Here is a 20,531-nt window from a genome sequence, read left to right as displayed (position 1 = left end):
TATCAGGCTCAACTTCGTTAGACCTATATTCACATGAATAAATATTAAACTCTATACTTTATTAATTAGTAAAGAAATTTACAAAGAAACTTAGTATTACAGAGGTTATAAGAGCCCTCACACTCTCCCTCTTACAAAAAAACCCTCACTGACTTCCTTTCAATTGTTTCCCTAAAGAACAAGGGATTGAATTAAACTTTTACCAAATTTTATGTTATTTCATAGACTGCCCCCTAATTTCTTATATATATATATTGTGTTATAGCTTCTTAAGTTTATAATTTATCCATCACAGTCACGTCATCTTTGATGCTCTCAATTTTATTAATTTTTGGCCTTCCTAATTAGTACATAAAAAATTTATAATTCTATGGATAATTTTATTAAAGTTTCTTTAAGTAACATTGAAAATAACTTACCATCAATCAAAATTTACCTACGGATCCAATTGATCCCATTGCTCTGTTACTCATTTTTACAATTTTGTTTCCTAATTATAAGTTACAATAAATATAACTTAAGCAAATCCTTTTATTTTCCTTTCCAACATATAACCTCTTACAAGTTTTCTTTTTTCATTTCTTGATCATCAACATAAACTTACAAATTTGAGACTTAACACTTTATCATTTATTTTTAAATTGGATTTTTAATTTAAAATAAATAAACATAAAAGGTAATTGACAATTTTTTTTTTATTTTACTATAATGGTAAAAAACGGTTAGGAGAAAACTAACGAAATTGGCGTCTTTAAGTTACAAACACAGCTATAAACAAACTAAATAAAAAAGTAAAAAAAAATAAACAATATAAAAATTGCTCCAATAAAAGAAAAAACGTGTTGAATTAGAAATCTGAGTTGGTGCCCATGACCAAACAAAATTCCAAAAACTCAAAATCCCAAATTTTTTTCACTCTTTCATATAAATACCCAAAACAAAAAGCACTCACTCTCAAAATCAAAATCTCCCACCAAACCAAACTCTTTTCTTATGTGCGAAATCTCCAAGAAAGTACAAAATCCTTTTTAATTGAATCATTTAAACAAACACCTTATCGGAGACTCTCTATGTATCAGCAAGATATCAAAAACGACGACAGTAACAACAACTCTTTCGCCATGACTCACTCGACCCATTGGAATCGCTCTGAGGATAAGTTATTCGAACATGCTTTAGTTATGTTCCCCGAGGAATCTCCTGATCGATGGCAAAAGATTGCTAGTCAGCTTCCAGGTAAGTCTGCTGTTGAGGTGAGGGAACACTACGAGGCGCTTGTTCATGATGTGTACGAAATTGACTCCGGTCGAGTTGAGTTGCCTAGTTATGCTGATGACTCGGATTGGGACTCACCGAGTCAGATCTCGTTTGCGCCGAAGTCGACGAAACACGGTGATCCTGAGAGAAAGAAGGGCACTCCGTGGACAGAAGAAGAACACAAGTATGATTTTTTTGAAAATTTTTTATGGTTTGTCTTTTAATTTTTTTTTGCTATTTTGTTTGTCTGATAATGAAAATTTGCTTTGTTTTTGCAATTCAATCATATGGATAACTTTAAATTTTTGAGGGTTTATTGCAAAAAAGTATAGCTCATTAGAAACTTTTATTTATTCATTCATTTTTTTAAATAAAAATACTATTTTTACATGTCAGCCTGTTTGTTTGCTATGAAGGAAAATGAAAAGAAATTTTGGATATTGTAAAGAATCTGCACATCATTAGTTTTACATTATAAAATGAATTAGACAAGCTTCCATTTGTTTGATTTAGTTTGAAGATTGCTTCTAATAGATAAGCAAATTGTATGCCCTGATTGAAAAGTGCGAAATTAGATATGTTTTAGATTGCCTTTGTGAATCCATTAATTCAAGTGGGGTTTTTGATTGGTCATAGTTGACATATACATGGTATTGCATATTGCTAATACATGAATGGGAGATTTTCTTGCTCATTTTTTTCACGGCCGTTGTAACAGGTTATTTCTAATTGGATTGAAAAAATTCGGCAAGGGTGATTGGAGGAGTATTTCAAGGAATGTAGTAGTGACAAGAACGCCAACTCAGGTTGCTAGTCATGCCCAGAAGTATTTCCTCCGCCAGACTAGTGTGAAAAAGGAGAGGAAAAGGTCAAGCATCCATGACATTACCACTGTTGATAACCCCTCGGTGGGACTGCCTGTTGACCAGAACTGGATTTCTTCCCCTGGAGGTACTGGTCCTCAACAGCCACCTGTGTTGCAACAGTTTCATCCACCAAACCAATTTTCCGGTCAGGGAGGCTCGTTGGGTTATCAAAATTATGGCTTCCATATGTAAAGATGAATGGTAGAAGCACACATTCTGTATATAAAAAGTGATGGTATGCATGTAGCTATCCAATTTGTAAAGTTTATTCACGTTCATTTTAGCTGTTTAGCTGATAGGTGATTAGGAGGAGCGTTATTAAGTAAAATTTTTATAGTCTAGATCCTATTTAGTCATTTGTTGAGAGCTAAAGAAACTAATTGGTGAAGAGTTTGGTGGGATTATGTATGAAAACTTAATGAATTTCATAGTGATAGAAAGATAGCAAATTTTTTCTTACCCTTTGTACAGTCATGTCTGCTTGTGTTCACCTTATACCTAGGAGATTATATTTTATTCTGGTAAATTGTGAGTGCTGGTTAACAATTTGGAAACCTGGTCGATTATGGACATTATGTTAATCTCTAGAATTGATGCTGCCGAACCTGAATGTACTCTGTTTTTCAGCATGCAATATACCAGCTTGATGAACAATTGTGATTTATTCAGTACCATATACTTTTTATTCTTTTCTTAGAAATAAAAAATAGAGTGATTGTCCAACTCATCTCATCTACTTAAAGAGGGTGAGTTGTCCAACTCATCTCATGTACTAAAATTTGGTTGATCAACACACAACAAAATGGTGACCTCATGCGTTATTGTTGCTTCATTATTAGCCTCATTCTAAAAATAAGGTGCTGCAAATTTTAGTTTACAACTGTTATAAGGTTCACAATTGCTATGTATAGAAATTTATAGTTTGTGTTTGGGATGACACAATTCGGCATGTTCAATTTATCCCAAAAAAGGGAAAAATCAGCATGTTCATTATGTATTCCTTGTAGACTAATTTATATATGCAAACAAGAATAATTCTGCATTTGCATTGGTAAACAAATCCAAAGCCATAAAATTATTTTGCTCTTTTATATTTCAATTCTATATATCTTTATGTAATAAAAGTCTATAATAAAACTGAAATACGCAATGACTTTCATTCTATCTGATTGTCCTTTAATTCCTTCTGGGATTTATTTTCTTTTGATGCATACAAAATCTTTTATACCTGCAACACATCACTATTCACTAACATATGACATTATAAATTTCGTTCCAAGAATGTGCTATTCATTAGAATTTCGTGGGATATATTGTTTAGGGATTTCCAATTAATATCCAGGAGACTTCTATTTGAGTGAAATGTAATGTTCATTCATTATTAGATAGTAAATTACTTCATAAATTATCTCACCCATTCATGATAGAATCTGTTGGCAATTAGGATATTACTTCGTGTTTTACTTTAATCTAAATTATATTGGTGTTGAGGCAATTACAAACAAGCAACCTTGTCACTTTTGAGATATTAATACCGCAAAGAACAAAATATTTTCTCATCATATGAGCTCCTGACCAAAATTTAAGTGGCGATTGGAAGATAATACATAAATATATAAAAGTAGTAAAATTCGAGCTATATACTATGATACAAGATATATACTATGATACAAGATATAGCTGTACTTTCTCATGATATGAGCTTTCTCGAGAGCAAAATTTACGTGGGTGATTGGAAGATAATAATAAACATATAAAAGTTGTTAAATTCGAGTTGTATATTACATAACATAAGCTATAGTTATGCACTGCATAATATAAGATATTTAAAAGTAAAGAGAGTTTACATCTAATTCTACTTGAAAGAAAAAAGAAAAAAACTATTACTAATGGCTGTCTAACATTAAAAGAATTATACATAATTCAAAAAACTATAATACTATTTGTTTTTATCAAATATTTATTAGGATTCGATTTGAACCAATTAGGTGGTGCTCAAACGTGATTCAAACAAATAAATTTATATTTAAGTAAAGTTTGTGCTAAGTTTGGATTTAGGTGTGTCTTTCAAGGTAGGTGGTCTAGCTGAGGTACTCTAGATAATAAGTTAAAATAATATGAATTGTGAATGGAGGTGGTTATATGAGGAATAATAAAGATAGCTCAATGGAGGCAAGGAGAGAAAGAGCGAGTGTGTGACAGAGGAAAGAAGGCAAGGAGATTTATATAGTGAAGGCTAGTGTAAGGAGAGTGCATAAAAGTTAGAGGTATATGTCATCCTTAGGTTAAAAGGAGATAATTTTTTTTTAGAGTTATATGTCATATTTAGTGAAAAAGTACAAGAATATACTTTTTGTACTAGATTTATTCTTTCTCATAAATATCTTGAAGTGTCCAATCTTAACCATTAGTTTCCAACCCCATCCAATGTAATAAATTCTCCCAAATAACATCTTTATATTATTGTGAGTATTGTGCTAATTTTATCATTGTAATTGTCCACGTATTATTCATTAATTATACAAACCTTGGAGAGGCGTCTCAAAATTTACAAACTTTGGATTCTAGAAGGGGCTTCGGACTTCGTCCTCTTAGCCCATACACCTTTCTGCAGTTTCTGTTTCAAGTTGAGGGAGAATAAAAAATTCGAGATTATTCTTAATTTATATTTTGTTTTAAAATGAATCTTATTTAATATTTTTCCGTTGTTTAATTAGAAAACAATTAGAGCAAACTAAAATTTATTAAAAAATAGAAGAAAAAAAATGAAAATAAAAGGTATAGCAGGTGTAATTCGAGATTGAATTGCCTCTCGATGGTACGTACAATCTTTGAAAATTCAGTAATCTCATATTTGTTGTAAAGGCAACTCCGAGATGGATTGCCGGCCAATTTTTTATTTCAAATTTACTTCTTATTACATAGTGGAATTCACGTCCTTCTACTATTTTTAAGGCATTGCATGTTGATGCTTGTCTTACGTACTCTCTAAGTAGGGTAAATGTTTGTATAATACTTATATTTTTTGGGTTAAGTCTTTATTTAATTCCTACATTTTGAAAAATAACTCAAGAAAATTTTGTTGGTAATTATATTACAATTTTATCTTTATTTTTCTTTGTTTTTACAATAATACATTTGCGATAATCACTACTAGAAAAATAGTCTTTACTGACATTAGAATTGTGTTAGTAATTATTTTCACTGACACTTGCTAAGTGTTAGTAATCTGGCAGTCAGAAAAATAATGACACTTGTTTGTGGTGTCAGTGATTACTAGTACTATACTATTACAAGTTTTATGACACTATGGCATTATTAGTTACTGATGACAATCGCTTGTTAAAAGTTACTTCACCATAGTATCATGAATATTATGACACTATAGTGATAGTGTTTACTAATAATTATTACACGTCAATAGTTTGTTTTACACAGGGGAGATGACATGATAGAATGAACGGATACTAATACTTTAGTGTCATCAATTTGTATTACTAGAGCATCACTAGTTTTATGACACAATAAACCTCTTACTTCCTGATACAATTTTTTAGTGTCAATGGCTTCTAATTAAATTTATATTTTGACATTTTTGTTGTTACTCTACTATTTTCATTGTTCTTTTAGTTTTGCCAATCAAATGATGGTATTAGACGAAATTATTAAAATTAAACTAAAGTACTAACTGAATAATTAAATATAAGTATATAACAATAACATTCCCACTAAAATTTAAATAGGTATCAAATAAAACACTAATACAAATATTTGAAATATTGTTTAAAAACATCTCAAGTATAGTTTGGAAACAACATAATGACAATTTGCGGAAAACAAGCAATTATCCTCAGTACATCTACTCCTTGACCTTCGTCTTTCCCTTTGCCTTTCCCACCTATATGTGCAGTATATAGAACCAATTAGCTACTATGCAACAAAAATTAATTCTCTGATATTTACAAGCAAAAATATAATTTACCTGATTATTATATGCTACAATTAAATTTGCAACATACATAGCCCACTGATCGCAAAGTTGCGAAATATCGTCTGTAGTGTACTCATCACAATCCTTGAACTTAAAAAATAAAGCAACAAAACGTATTCACATACTTTAAAATTTGTCCTAAAATAAAACAAAAAAATAAATACATATACTTTTAAATTTGTTATGATTAACATAAAAATGAAGAACATGCAAATAAATTGTATCATAGCAAACAATGGTTACCAAAGCTGTCAGAGAAGTTGATAATTTATAATATATTATTTTGCTTTACTCAATATTACTTTAACAATCAACACTGGGATTCATATCCCTTCTATTTCTACATGCAACAACTCCAATCATTTTGGTTTGCACTAAAGTGCCTTAAGTGCATATTAGAACACACTAAAAGTTGGCATCAATTTTTCCAAACATCTTGAATGCATTCAGAAAAATATTGATCGATTATACTCAACTAATGAATCTGCCCACTCTATTTAAAAATACAATGGGATAAAATGTAGATATAAATCATTTGTGTTCTAATATGCCATCAAATGTTTGGTGGCATGATTAAGCAGAATTCAAAATGCCATGGGTCAAGACCTATTCTCCTACATTGGTGTGGTGCCAGAAGGAAATATATTTGTATTGGGAGCCATGTTCTTCAACCAGTTCAATCCAGGATTTGATGGGTATGGCTGAAGAAAGTAATTTTTCTTTGGAAGGGGTAGAAAGGGATTCTTTGGAAGGTTCTTGGGAACCAGTGTCTTTGAGAACTGCTTTACCTTTATTCTTCTTTGGCGGCATTATCTGTTTTGAAGAAATTCTCTGGTTAGAAAATCAGGAACAGAATTTTTATCACCTTTAATAAACTCGATATCAAAATCAAAAACACTTAAAATAGCTTGCCATCGTGCAAAAATCTGTTTTGATGCAATGTTTTGAACATCCTTTTCTAAAACATGTTTTGCAGCTTTGCAATCAATTCTAAGTAAAAATTTTTGATTTAATAAATCACTTTGGAATTTTGATATGCATAAAACGATAGAAAGAATTTCTTTTTTGATAGTAGAATAATTTCTCTGGCAATCATTCCAATGAGCAGAAACATATTGTACTATCTGTTCTTTATCATTTTCTTTTTGTTTCAATATACCTCCATAACCTATGTCAGATGCATCAGTTTCAACAATTTCAAAGCCATCAGTTTCAAAATTTAGAGGGAAGGTTTTGTAACTGTGGAGTAGGTCACCCCACTGGTTTGGGCTCAATACTTTTAGGATTGTGGCCGTGGAATAAGCCGGTTTTGGATGGGCTTTGTCAAGAAAGAAATGTTTGAATTTAACTGACTCAGTTATTTCTAAAATGCTTTGATAGTAAGACTGGGGTTTTGTCAAATCCCATGGTTTGAAAAACCAGCCTTTGGGAAAAAACTTTGAAATGCTTTGAAAAGGATCAGAATGGCTACAAGTATGGTTTTACAGCCCTAAACGGATGACCTTATCCTAAGACGGGACTTACTACCAGTAAGGATTCACCACACAACAAAACTTCAAAATAAAACACAAGTATTTAAACACAGAACTATAAACTGCTTTACACTATCCTCCCCCTGGCTCTGATACCAGAAGGAAATAGGATCGAAAGATGGATGTGCTTTCGTTGGATATCAATATTAAAAACTCAAATTAAACAATTAATGGATCGGCTTTTCCAAATTTTAAAATAAATTACCAGCTTTGAAAATAAGTAGATTTGCTTTGGATCATACAGTGTTCAAACAAATTTGAACGCGGTTGGTCAAATTTTTAATAACTAATTAGTACGTGACGTTGTTAAACCAGATCGATGCTACACAAAGTGAAGCCTTTGGACCCAGATCTGACTTAGGACAGATCAATAGTCCGCACGTTCGGGTTTCCAGCCGATATACCAAATCAGTTTTATTTTACCAAATAAAGTTAAGTTGCTTTAAACGTGGTTGATTCTTTTTATTGGGCTTATTATCAGATTTAGATTAGATTCTTTTAGAGGTTTGGGTACATACACAGTACCAGATCCGGTTCCCGGAAATGGTGCTCTGAAGGTATGGAGGGAGAAGAGAAGATTTACAACTGAGGATCGAGATCCGGTCTCTTTGCCTCAGAGGACCGTAGAAATTTTATGGCAGATCTAATAAAGACCAGTCTGCAAGCATGCTTTGAAATGTAAAGTGCTTTAAAAATAAATTGCTGGAATTTAAATGGGCATAAAATTAAATTGCAGAAAAGTAAATGCTTTAAAGTAAATTGCGAAAATTTAAATTACATTGAGCTTTAAAGAACTGAAATTTAAACATACATCTTTGCTTTGATTGGCTTTTACAAATTTTCAAATCTTTCCAGAAGGGAAGATTGAAAGACGGGAAGATTGAAGGTAAAGAACTAGTCTGATTACCCAAAGCTCTGTGATAGAACTATTGTGTAAACAGAACATTTCTTTAGAACCCTTCGGAGAGAGAGAGAGAGAGATTTTTAGAGAGAAGGAAGAGAAGAAGAGAGAGAAGCTCTGAAATGAAAAATGAAAAACCTGAGGAGTCTAAGTCTTCCTCTCGGTTTATATACAAAAATCTTTAAACTGTTCACTGTAGCGGGACTTTAAGTGCACAGTAACATCTGGAACTCTGCACTGTTCACTGTAGCGGGATTTTAAGTGCACAGTAACAATTGGATCGTATCTTTGAATAGTAGATGCTTTGTATGAATACGGAAATACAGGCTGGCGAACAATACGGGTGAAGAGACATGTGCGCTCTCACTTGTGTCCAGGGGACCACCCGAAAAATAAAAATTAAATTATTTCTTTCTTTTTTTTTTTTAAGTAAATAATCAAATAATTATTTACAATGCTTTATCGGAGAGAAAATGCCGAAACAGTCATGTTCATTATCATCTCCGAGAGAAATGAAAGGCTCTTCATCATCATTAACATCTTCATCTTCATCTTCAGAGGAATTTGCAGCTGAGGACTTCGATCGTGAGGCGAGGAGCTGTTCCATGGCTTTGAAATATTCATCTTCAGTTTTGGCGCTTGCCAAAAGAGACTGGGCTTTGGATTTTTGGGTTAGGAAGGTTTGTTGGGCTCTAGAGGCTTCCAGGGTTGGTTGGAGGAGGTTTTTAGAGGAGAGCCAATCTTTGATCATGTTAACAGTCAATTTGGACTATTCATCAAATTTTAGGTAATGCAGGATTTGCAAGAAATAAACATGGAATATTTTTCACAGATTGCTTTATTAATCTAACAACTTTGGTATGTTCTTCTGACCATGCAACAGGATTCTTTTTTAACCTATCATGCAAAGGTTTAGATATCCTATTGATATTAGGACAAAAATCGAGAACATAATTTAGAATACCAAGAAATCTTTGTAATTGGGTTTTGTCCAAAATCTTGTCTGGGAATTTATCTGCAAACAAAAGTGATCTTTCTATTGGAGTGATGGTTCCTTTGGAAATATGATGACCTAGGAACCGAACTTTTGTTTGAAATAAAGAAATTTTTGAACTAGAAAGGGCTAACCCAGCCTTTTTAGTAACAAGATGAAAAGTCTTTAAATGTTTGAAATGTTGATCAATACTTTGAGAAAAAATCAACACATCATCAATGTAAACGATGCAAAACTCAGAATAGGGATTATAAATATCGTTCATGATTCTTTGAAATTCTGAGGGTGCATTTTTTAAACCAAAAGGCATTACTGTCCATTCGTATTGCCCAAAGGGAACAGTAAAAGCTGTTTTATAACGATCTTTAGGATGGATTTGTATTTGCCAAAAACCAGACTTCATATCAAATTTAGAAAAAATGAAAGTTGAACAAAGTTTTTGGAGCAAATCTTTTTTATTAGGTATTGGGTACCTAATCCATTTTAAAGCTTTATTCAAAGGTTTGTAATTTATCACAAGTCTAGGAACGCCTCTTTCAATTTTAGAATTTTTGTTGACATAAAAAGCGGCACAAGACCAAGGGGACCTTGACTTAACAATGAGTCATTTTGACTCTAAATCTTTGATTTCATTTTTGCAATGTTGTTCCAAATCCATGGCTTTTGTGCAAATTTCTTCCTGCCATGGGTCTATTCGTAGAACCTCCGTTTCCACACCCAAGATTCCCAAGTCATCCTTCAATGAGCAGAAACATATTTCCTTCTGGTATCAGAGCCAGGGGGAGGATAGTGTAAAGCAGTTTATAGTTCTGTGTTTAAAGACTTGTGTTTTATTTTGAAGTTTTGTTGTGTGGTGAATCCTTACTGGTAGTAAGTCCCGTCTTAGGATAAGGTCATCCGTTTAGGGCTGTAAAACCATACCTGTAGCCATTCTGACAAAACCATAGATAGACCATAGGTTTTTACCCATGGACCCTATACACTGTAGAACATCATCCTTTTCTAGCTCTTCTTCCGGGAAGACTAGTGATTCAAAGCATGTTGTGAGTTCAGAAGAATTCTTTATTGAGAACTTTGATAAAGCAATTGATTGTTGGGAACTTCCAAAAATTTCCAAAGAAAAGATTTACAAAACAAAAAAGCTTGATTTTTTAAAGAATGATTATATCATAAAAACTGAAGAACGCGATATAACTCTTTCAAATCCTTTTGAAACAATTCACTTGTTTTCTGAACATTCTTTAAAGAAATTAAAAGAAAAGAATTTCAATTATGTTCACATCGGTCTTATTCAAGTCGGAATAAAGCCCTTAACCAAAGAAGGCTTGGATACTTCCATCCTTGCTGTCCTAAGAGATGGACGATTCATCTCTTTTGATGATTCTTTGCTAAGTAGCATCGAATCCAGTCTTTGTAAAGGTCTAATTTCATTTGATTGTTATCCAAACATAAAAATTTCACTTAAAGATAAAAATATTTTGAAAAGCATGATTTTACAAATCAAAACCCATAATTATAATATGATTGAGGGATCCATCCCAGTTGCCTTAATTTTTAAAATCTCGTATAAGGCAATGATCACTGCATTCAGTACACAACATAAATTCCAGTAAAAAAGAGATGAGACTCTTCTCTTGCAGACTGATTTGTCTAGGGCCAACACTGTCATTCCAAAACCTATTCAATGGAAAGATGTCCATCTTCCAGAAGAATGGATTCTTGAAGGAGCCGCTCCACCAGCGATTCCGAAACAACTTGAGCCCAATACAGAGTTGCAAAGTGTGACTCAGTATTCCGATGGTAAAGTCAAACTATCATTCAGAAGATCTAACTCATCCAGATTTTCTGATAAAGCTTCGTGCTCAAGCATTCCTTCATTAGAAAGGAAATTCACAAAAGTCCCTTCCGTTATAAATCTTCCTTTTCAGAGTCAACCTAGGTTTTCAACTTCAGATATACCTAGCACTTCTATAAGATCTGTTGACTATGCTACTAGTGTTCCTCACCCTATCTACACTAGCAGTCAACATGAACAAAGACAGGAAGAGAAGGAACCTTCTCCTCCAACTTCCCCTACGTTTTCTGTTGTTACAGAAAATGTTATTAATGTCATTGAAAAGAAATTTGAATTAGATAAAGCTTTTCTGCATAAAGACTTTTATTCAGATTTAAACAAAGAAAAAAGACTTTGGTTTTTCAAACATTTTTTAAATCAAAGAAAAGAAGTCCAACAAACTTATTATGAATTTGTGAATCTTCATCAAGTTCATATATTGTTTTTTGATTGGTTCGAGATATATTCTTCTAATAACAACATCTCTTACCCCTTCAAAGAGTCAAACCCTATTACTATTAGGAAGAAGACCACTGAATGAAAACTCTCCGAAAGTAATAGAACAGTCGATTCTGAGCATCCACCCCTCCGGAGTGTAACCGTTGACCACGGCGAACCTCCTATAGAAATTAGAGCTTCACCTTACAAAATTCCTAAACCAAATGATACTGATAGTAATTTAAGTAGTATTATTCAACAGAATAATTTCTGTAATACTAACTTAAATACTATAGGAAAACATTTAACTAGAATAGAGAACCAATTCCAACAGTCAACCATATCTGTTTCTCCTAGTCCAAAGCCTATTCCTTCAAAGTCAGATTCTGATAAAAAGCTTAAGGAACCTATTTTCAAACCCTTTCAGGTTTCGAAAACTAGCCAAAAGCTTGTCCATGAATCAAAATCGGATTTTGCCAAAGCCATCAGAGAACAACTAGATAGGATAGAAGCTGCTTCTTCCTCATCTAGTAAAATCCAAATTGCTCCAGATACTCCTAAATCCAGCAAGATAGGAGTACTTGAACAAGACCAGGTTTCTATTGCCTCTTCTGACTTAGAAGCCTTTACCGAAGAACCTGTTTCTAAAGCCAATAAAATCCATTGGGAACTTGCTATCCCTACTTCCAAATCTCCACCTGATTTGACTATAGACAACAGGCCTAGTGCATTAAATCAAGCTCGATATAATGCATCCTCTGTCTATGAGTGGAATATAGATGGAATGTCTGAATACAACATTCTAGGTGTATTGCAGCAAATGACCATGGCAGCCAATGCCTATAAAACCCAATCAGGAACTTCTGACAAGGCCATTGCAGAAATCCTAATTGCGGGTTTTACTGGTCAACTTAAAGGATGGTGGGATCATCTTCTCACTAAATTGCAGCAATTAGACATCTTAAATGCCATCCAAACCGATGAGAGTGGCGCTCCCATTCTTGACGAATTCAATAACCCAATTCAGGATGCTGTTGCCACCCTAATATTGACCATTTCCCTTCACTTCATAGGTGACCCTTCTCACCTTAGGGACAAAAACGCCGAGTTACTACACAACCTAAGGTGTAGAAAACTCAGTGATTTCCAAGAGTACAAAACCACTTTCTTTACTAGACTCTTCCTTAGGGATGATGCAAATCATGTAACTTGGAAGGAGAAATTCCTTGCAGGTTTACCCACTCTATTGGGAGAAAAGGTTAGGAATTCCATCAAAGCTCTTTATGACAATCGTATTCCTTATGACGAGCTCACTTATGGTGAACTAGTCAGTTTTGTCAATAAAGAAGGTTTAAAGATCTGTCAAGATTTGAAATTACAGAAACGTCTGAAGCAGGAGCTTAGGAGATCTAAGCAAGAATTAGGCAGTTTCTGTAAGCAATTCAACTATGACCCCTTTAAAGCTTCTACTTCCAAAGATTGTAATGGTAAGTGTTCTTCGAAGCCTTACAAGAAACATTACAAGTCTAAGAGCCATAGGAAACCCTTTCATGATTTTAGGAAACTTCCTTATAAGAAACCTTCAAGACCTTATAAGAAACATAGTTTCTCTAAAAAGAAAGAGTTTAAAGCCAAACCTAAAACCCCATTCAATTTCAAAGATGCTACATGTTTTAAATGTGGCATGAAAGGTCATACTGCAAAGTTTTGCAGAATGAACAAAAGACTCCAAGAGCTTGACCTTAATGAGGACATCCTTTCCAAAATTGCCCCCCTCCTTATAGAGTCTTCAGACTCTGAGTCTTCCATGTCGGGAGATAGTGACCCCCTCCAAGTTGATGAGTTAATTGATTCAGACACCTCTGCATCTAGCAACAGCGATTCTGATTCAGATTCCTATTTAAAGAAAATCAATGTTTTAACTAAAGACCAAGAGATTTTTCTTGAACTTGTAAAGCATATTTCTGATCCAAATCTTCAAAAGGATTACCTTGATAAACTTTTGAAAACTATGGATTCCGACAAAGCCGGAACCTCAACTGAGATTTCTAAGGTTCCAATTATTAAAAAGAATTCTTATGATCTTACTCAAATTTTGGATAAAAAGAAAACAAAAAAGGTAGTTCCTAATATCCAAGATCTTCAGAAAGAGATAAAAGAAATCAAATGTGAAATCAGAGATTTAAAAGAAAAACAAAAAAGTGATTCTGAGACTATCCAACTTCTTTTACAAAAATAATTGCAGGATAATTCAGATAATGAATCTAATCCTGATGATGGTGATGAAATTAAAGTGGAAAACATTGAGTCTGTACCCAATGATTTCCTATTTGTTTTAAAACAAATCACCACAAGAAAGTATTTGATTAAAGTCACTTTAATCCTTTCTGATGATTTTGCAATGGACGCCATTGCCCTTTTTGATACTGGCGCCGATTTAAATTGCATCAGAGAAGAAATAGTCCCCAAAAGATTTCATGAAAAAACAAAAGAAAGACTTTCTGCCGCTAACAATTCAAAATTGAATGTTAGTTCCAAAGTTGAAGCCTCAGTTTATAATAATAAAATTGAATTTAAAACTTCTTTTGTTCTTACAAATGATATACACCATGCTATCATTTTAGGAACCCCTTTTATAAATCTTATAACCCCATATGCTGTCAATTATGATGGTATATATTTCAAAGCAAAATCCAAAGACCTTGTTTTCTCGTTTATTGAAAAGCCAAAGACTAGGAATCTTAACATTGTCAAAGCTTGTTCTGTTTACCAAAACAAAATCAATGCCATTCTTAAATCCAAACAAGATGATTTATTTTGTTTACAAAAGGATTTAAATTTCCAAAGAGTTGAAAGTCAACTACAAAGTGATTTTATACAAAGAAAAATCCTCGATTTCAAAAGCCTTATTGAAAAAGAAATATGTGCTGATTTACCATCTGCTTTTTGGAATAGGAAACAACATTTAGTAGATTTGCCTTATGAAAATTCTTTTGATGAAAAACAAATACCCACCAAAGCACGTCCAATCCAAATGAACATGGATTTGGAACAACATTGCAAAAATGAAATCAAAGATTTAGAGTCAAAAGGACTCATTGTTAAGTCAAGGTCCCCTTGGTCTTGTGCCGCTTTTTATGTCAACAAAAATTCTAAAATTGAAAGAGGCGTTCCTAGACTTGTGATAAATTACAAACCTTTGAATAAAACTTTAAAATGGATTAGGTACCCAATACCTAATAAAAAAGATTTGCTCCAAAAACTTTGTTCAGCTTTCATTTTTTCTAAATTTGATATGAAGTCTGGTTTTTGGCAAATACAAATCCATCCTAAAGATCGTTATAAAATAGCTTTTACTGTTCCCTTTGGGCAATAAGAATGGACAGTAATGCCTTTTGGTTTAAAAAATGCACCCTCAGAATTTCAAAGAATCATGAACGATATTTATAATCCCTATTCTGAGTTTTGCATCGTTTACATTGATGATGTGTTGATTTTTTCTCAAAGTATTGATCAACATTTCAAACATTTAAAGACTTTTCATCTTGTTACTAAAAAGGCTGGGTTAGCCCTTTCTAGTTCAAAAATTTCTTTATTTCAAATAAAAGTCCGGTTCCTAGGTCATCATATTTCCAAAGGAACCATCACTCCAATAGAAAGATCACTTTTGTTTGCAGATAAATTCCCAGACAAGATTTTGGACAAAACCCAATTACAAAGATTTCTTGGTAATCTAAATTATGTTCTCGATTTTTGTCCTAATATCAATAGGATATCTAAACCTTTGCATGATAGGTTAAAAAAGAATCCTGTTGCATGGTCAGAAGAACATACCAAAGTTGTTAGATTAATAAAGCAATCTGTGAAAAATATTCCATGTTTATTTCTTGCAAATCCTGCATTACCTAAAATTGTTAAAACTGATGCATCTGACATAGGTTATGGAGGTATATTGAAACAAAAAGAAAATGATAAAGAACAGATAGTACAATATGTTTCTGCTCATTGGAATGATTGCCAGAGAAATTATTATACTATCAAAAAAGAAATTCTTTCTATCGTTTTATGCATATCAAAATTCCAAAGTGATTTATTAAATCAAAAATTTTTACTTAGAATTGATTGCAAAGCTGCAAAACATGTTTTAGAAAAGGATGTTCAAAACATTGCATCAAAACAGATTTTTGCACGATGGCAAGCTATTTTAAGTGTTTTTGATTTTGATATCGAGTTTATTAAAGGTGATAAAAATTCTGTTCCTGATTTTCTAACCAGAGAATTTCTTCAAAACAGATAATGCTGCCAAAGAAGAATAAAGGTAAAGCAGTTCTCAAAGACACTGGTTCCCAAGAACCTTCCAAAGAATCCCTTTCTACCCCTTCCAAAGAAAAATTACTTTCTTCAGCCATACCCATCAAATCCTGGATTGAACTGGTTGAAGAACATGGCTCCCAATACAAATCTATTTCTTCTGATGACCAAGTAAAGCAATGGATGAGTTCCATTACAAAATCTCCTGAGCTCATGCTCGCCCTCCAAAACCTTTCTCAAAGCCAAATTTCTTCTCAAAAGGAAATTGAAATTACAAAACCCTCTTCCCAAAATGTTGTTGCCTCTGCTGAAAGCTCATCTTCCCAAATTGTGCTTTCTCAGCCAACACATTCAAAGAAAACCTCCGATTGGTTTGATAAAACCCATTTTCAAAACATTCTTTCTCTAGAAGATGGATTTTACCATTCTGATCCTTTTCAAAGCATTTCAAAGTTTTTTCCCAAAGGCTGGTTTTTCAAACCATGGGATTTGACAAAACCCCAGTCTTACTATCAAAGCATTTTAGAAATAACTGAGTCAGTTAAATTCAAACATTTCTTTCTTGACAAAGCCCATCCAGAACCGGCTTATTCCACGGCCACAATCCTAAAAGTATTGAGCCCAAACCAGTGGGGTGACCTACTCCACAGTTACAAAACCTTCCCTCTAAATTTTGAAACCCGTTTACCACATTGTCGGACTTTTTCCTACTGGGATTACCAACAAGCATGGTATAACACCTTTTTTATCTAAAACCCTAAAAAATCCCATTCTTGGTTATTTTTCTTCAACACAAAGATAATCGTTCAAAGCCTTCCAAATTGGTTCCAGCATTGGTGGAATCTTTTTGGCCCAATTCCACAAATCCTAACACCAAACGCTACAAATTGCCTAAACCTCTTCAAAGCCCATTATTTACCCTCTATCTCAGAGAAAAGATTTCCCCCATTTCTTTGCTTTTGTGCAAATTTCTTCCTGCCATGGGTCTGTTCGTGGAACCTCCGTTTCCACACCCAAGATTCCCAAGTCATCCTTCAAAGAACCTTTAAAGTCAAATGGTGGTCAAAATTTGATGAACAGTCCAAATTGACTGTTAACATGATCAAAGATTGGCTCTCCTCTAAAAACCTCCTCCAACCAACCCTGGAAGCCTCTAGAGCCCAACAGACCTTCCTAACCCAAAAATCCAAAGCCCAGTCTCTTTTGGCAAGCGCCAAAACTGAAGATGAATATTTCAAAGCCATGGAACAGCTCCTCGCCTCACGATCGAAGTCCTCAGCTGCAGATTCCTCTGAAGATGAAGATGAAGATGAAGATGTTAATGATGATGAAGAGCCTTTCATTTCTCTCGGAGATGATAATGAAGATGACTGTTTCGGCATTTTCTCTCCGATAAAGCATTGTAAATAATTATTTGATTATTTACTTAAAAAAAAAAAGAAAAAGAAATAATTTAATTTTTATTTTTCGGGTGGTCCCCTGGACACAAGTGAGAGCGCACATGTCTCTTCACCCGTATTGTTCGCCAGCCTGTATTTCCGTATTCATACAAAGCATCTACTATTTAAAGATACGATCCAATTGTTACTGTTCACTTAAAATCCCGCTACAGTGAACAGTGCAGAGTTCCAGATGTTACTGTGCACTTAAAGTCCCGCTACAGTGAACAGTTTAAAGATTTTTGTATATAAACCGAGAGGAAGACTTAGACTCCTCAGGTTTTTCATTTTTCATTTAAGAGCTTCTCTCTCTTCTTCTCTTCCTTCTCTCTAAAAATCTCTCTCTCTCTCTCCGAAGGGTTCTAAAGAAATTTTCTGTTTACACAATAGTTCTATCACAGAGCTTTGGGTAATCAGACTAGTTCTTTACCTTCAATCTTCCCGTCTTTCAATCTTCCCTTCTGGAAAGATTTGAAAATTTGTAAAAGCCAACCAAAGCAAAGATGTATGTTTAAATTTCAGTTCTTTAAAGCTCAATGTAATTTAAATTTTCGCAATTTACTTTAAAGCATTTACTTTTCTGCAATTTAATTTTATGCCCATTTAAATTCCAGCAATTTATTTTTAAAGCACTTTACATTTCAAAGCATGCTTGCAGACTGGTCTTTATCAGATCTGCCATAAAATTTCTATGTTCCTCTGAGGCAAAGAGACCGGATCTCGATCCTCAGTTGTAAATCTTCTCTTCTCCCTCCATTCCTTCAGAGCACCATTTCTGGGAACCGGATCTGGTACTGTGTATGTACCCAAACCTCTAAAAGAACCTAATCTAAATCTGATAATAAGCCCAATAAAAAGAATCAACCACGTTTAAAGCAACTTAACTTTATTTGGTAAAATAAAACTGATTTGGTATATCGGCTGGAAACCCGAACGTGCGGACTATTGATCTGTCCTAAGTCAGATATGGGTCCAAAGGCTTCACTTTGTGTAGCATCGATCTGGTTTAACAACGCCACGTACTAATTAGTTATTAAAAATTTGACCAACCGCGTTCAAATTTGTTTGAACACTGTATGATCCAAAGCAAATCTACTTATTTTCAAAGCTGGTAATTTATTTTAAAATTTGGAAAAGCCGATCCATTAATTGTTTAATTTGAGTTTTTAATATTGATATCCAACGAAAGCACATCCATCCTTCGATCCTATTTCCTTCTGGTATCAGAGCCAGGGGGAGGATAGTGTAAAGCAGTTTATAGTTCTGTGTTTAAAGACTTGTATATATATATATATATATATATATATATATATATATATATTTTCTTACTGGTATCAGAGCCACGGGAAGGATAGTGTAATATCGAATAGAGACTTTATGTTTAAAGACTTGTTTTTTAGTCAAACTCTGTTGGTGTGGTGAGTGTTACCTCTGTGTGCATTGGTAGTATTTGGTCGTAAGTCCCGATTAGGTTGAAGGGCAGTAAAACCAATTCTTAGCCTTGGATTATAGCCATATCGACAAGATTGATACTAGAATATAGGTCTTGACCCATTGATTCTCTGCTCTGTAGAGCATCGTCCTTTTCTAGCTCTTCTTCTGGAAGAACTAGTGATTCAAAGAATGTTGTGAATTCGGAAGAATTTGTGATTGAAGACTTTAATAAAGCAATTGATAATTGGGAATTACCAAAGGTTAACAAAGAAATGATTTATAAAACAAAAAAGCTTGATTTTTTAAAGAATGATTATGTTATAAAAACTGAAGAAAGAGACATAACCCTTTCAAAGCCTTTTGAAACTATTCATCTATTTTTAGAACACTCTTTAAAGAAATTAAAAGATAAGAATTTTAATTACGTTCATATCGGCTTAATACAAGTTGGTATAAAACCCTTAACAAAAGAAGGTCTTAACACCTCCATACTGGCTGTCCTAAGAGATGGACGATTCATCTCTTTTGATGATTTTTTACTAAGTAGTATAGAATCAAGTCTTTGTAAAGGTCTCATTTCATTTAATTGTTACCCGAACATAATAATTTCTCTAAAAGACAAGAACATTCTAAAAAACATGATTTTGCAAATCAAGACCCATAATTATCACATGATTGAGGGATCTGTTCCAATTGCATTAATCTATAAAATTTCATACAAAGCCATGATTTCTGCGTTTAGCACGCAACATAAATTTCAGTCAAAAAGAGATGAGACTCTTATCTTATAGTCTGACCTGTCTAAAGCCAACACCGTCATTCCAAAACCAATCCAATGGAAAGATGTCAATCTTCCAGACGAATGGATTCTTGAAGGAGCCACTGCTCCAGTGATTCCAAAACAACTTGAGCCTAACACAGAGTTACAAAATGTAACTCAGTATTCATATGGTAAAGTCAAATTATCCTTTAGGAGATCTACATCATCCAAATTCTCCGACAAAGACTCAAGTACAAGTATTCCTACTTTAGAAAGGAGATTTTCAAAAATTCCTTCTATTATAAATCTCCCTTTTCAACAAGTACAAAGTCAACCTAGGTTTTCCACCTCGGATATACCTAGTTCTTCCATACATTCTGTCGACTATACAACTAGTGTTCCTCATCCTATTTACACTAGCTGACAACATGAACAAAGACAGGAAGAGAAAGAACCTTCTCCTCTAACTTCTCCTATATTTTTTGCCGTCACAGAAAATGTAATTAATGTTATAGAAAAAGATTTTGAATTGGATAAAACTCTTCTTCACAACAATTTTTATTCTGATTCTAACAAAGAAAAAAGACTTTGGTTTTTCAAACATTTCTTAAACCAACGAAAAGAAATCCAACAACTCTATTATGAATTTGTAAATTTGCATAAATTTCATATATTGTTTTTTGATTGGTTTGAGATATATGCTTCGGAAAACAACATTACTTATCCTTTTAACGAATCAAATCCCATTACTGTTAGAAAGAAAATCCCGGAATG

General features: G+C 33.4%; 1 protein-coding gene across 1 annotated transcript; it reads left to right on the top strand.

Moving 5' to 3' along the window:
• Positions 1-935: 935 nt before the first annotated feature.
• On the top strand, positions 936-2,582 carry LOC18050422 (transcription factor SRM1). The gene is made up of 2 exons (XM_006445693.2): positions 936-1,441; positions 1,976-2,582. Exons 1-2 carry the CDS (start codon positions 1,071-1,073, stop codon positions 2,313-2,315), a joined length of 711 nt encoding a protein of 236 aa, XP_006445756.2. The 5' UTR covers positions 936-1,070; the 3' UTR covers positions 2,316-2,582.
• The last annotated feature ends 17,949 nt before the right edge of the window (positions 2,583-20,531 follow it).

This window comes from Citrus clementina, unplaced genomic scaffold (assembly GCF_000493195.1).
Source record: "Citrus clementina cultivar Clemenules unplaced genomic scaffold, Citrus_clementina_v1.0 scaffold_2, whole genome shotgun sequence".
Classification (NCBI taxonomy): Eukaryota; Viridiplantae; Streptophyta; class Magnoliopsida; order Sapindales; family Rutaceae; genus Citrus; species Citrus x clementina.
This window is presented reverse-complemented; position numbering and strand designations above follow the sequence as displayed.

Coding starts and splice junctions, on each gene's coding strand:
- LOC18050422 (XM_006445693.2), top strand. CDS start 1,071: ATGTATCAGCAAGATATCAAAAACGACGACAGTAACAACAACTCTTTC. Junction 1,442..1,975: donor TGGACAGAAGAAGAACACAA/GTATGATTTTTT, acceptor CCGTTGTAACAG/GTTATTTCTAATTGGATTGA.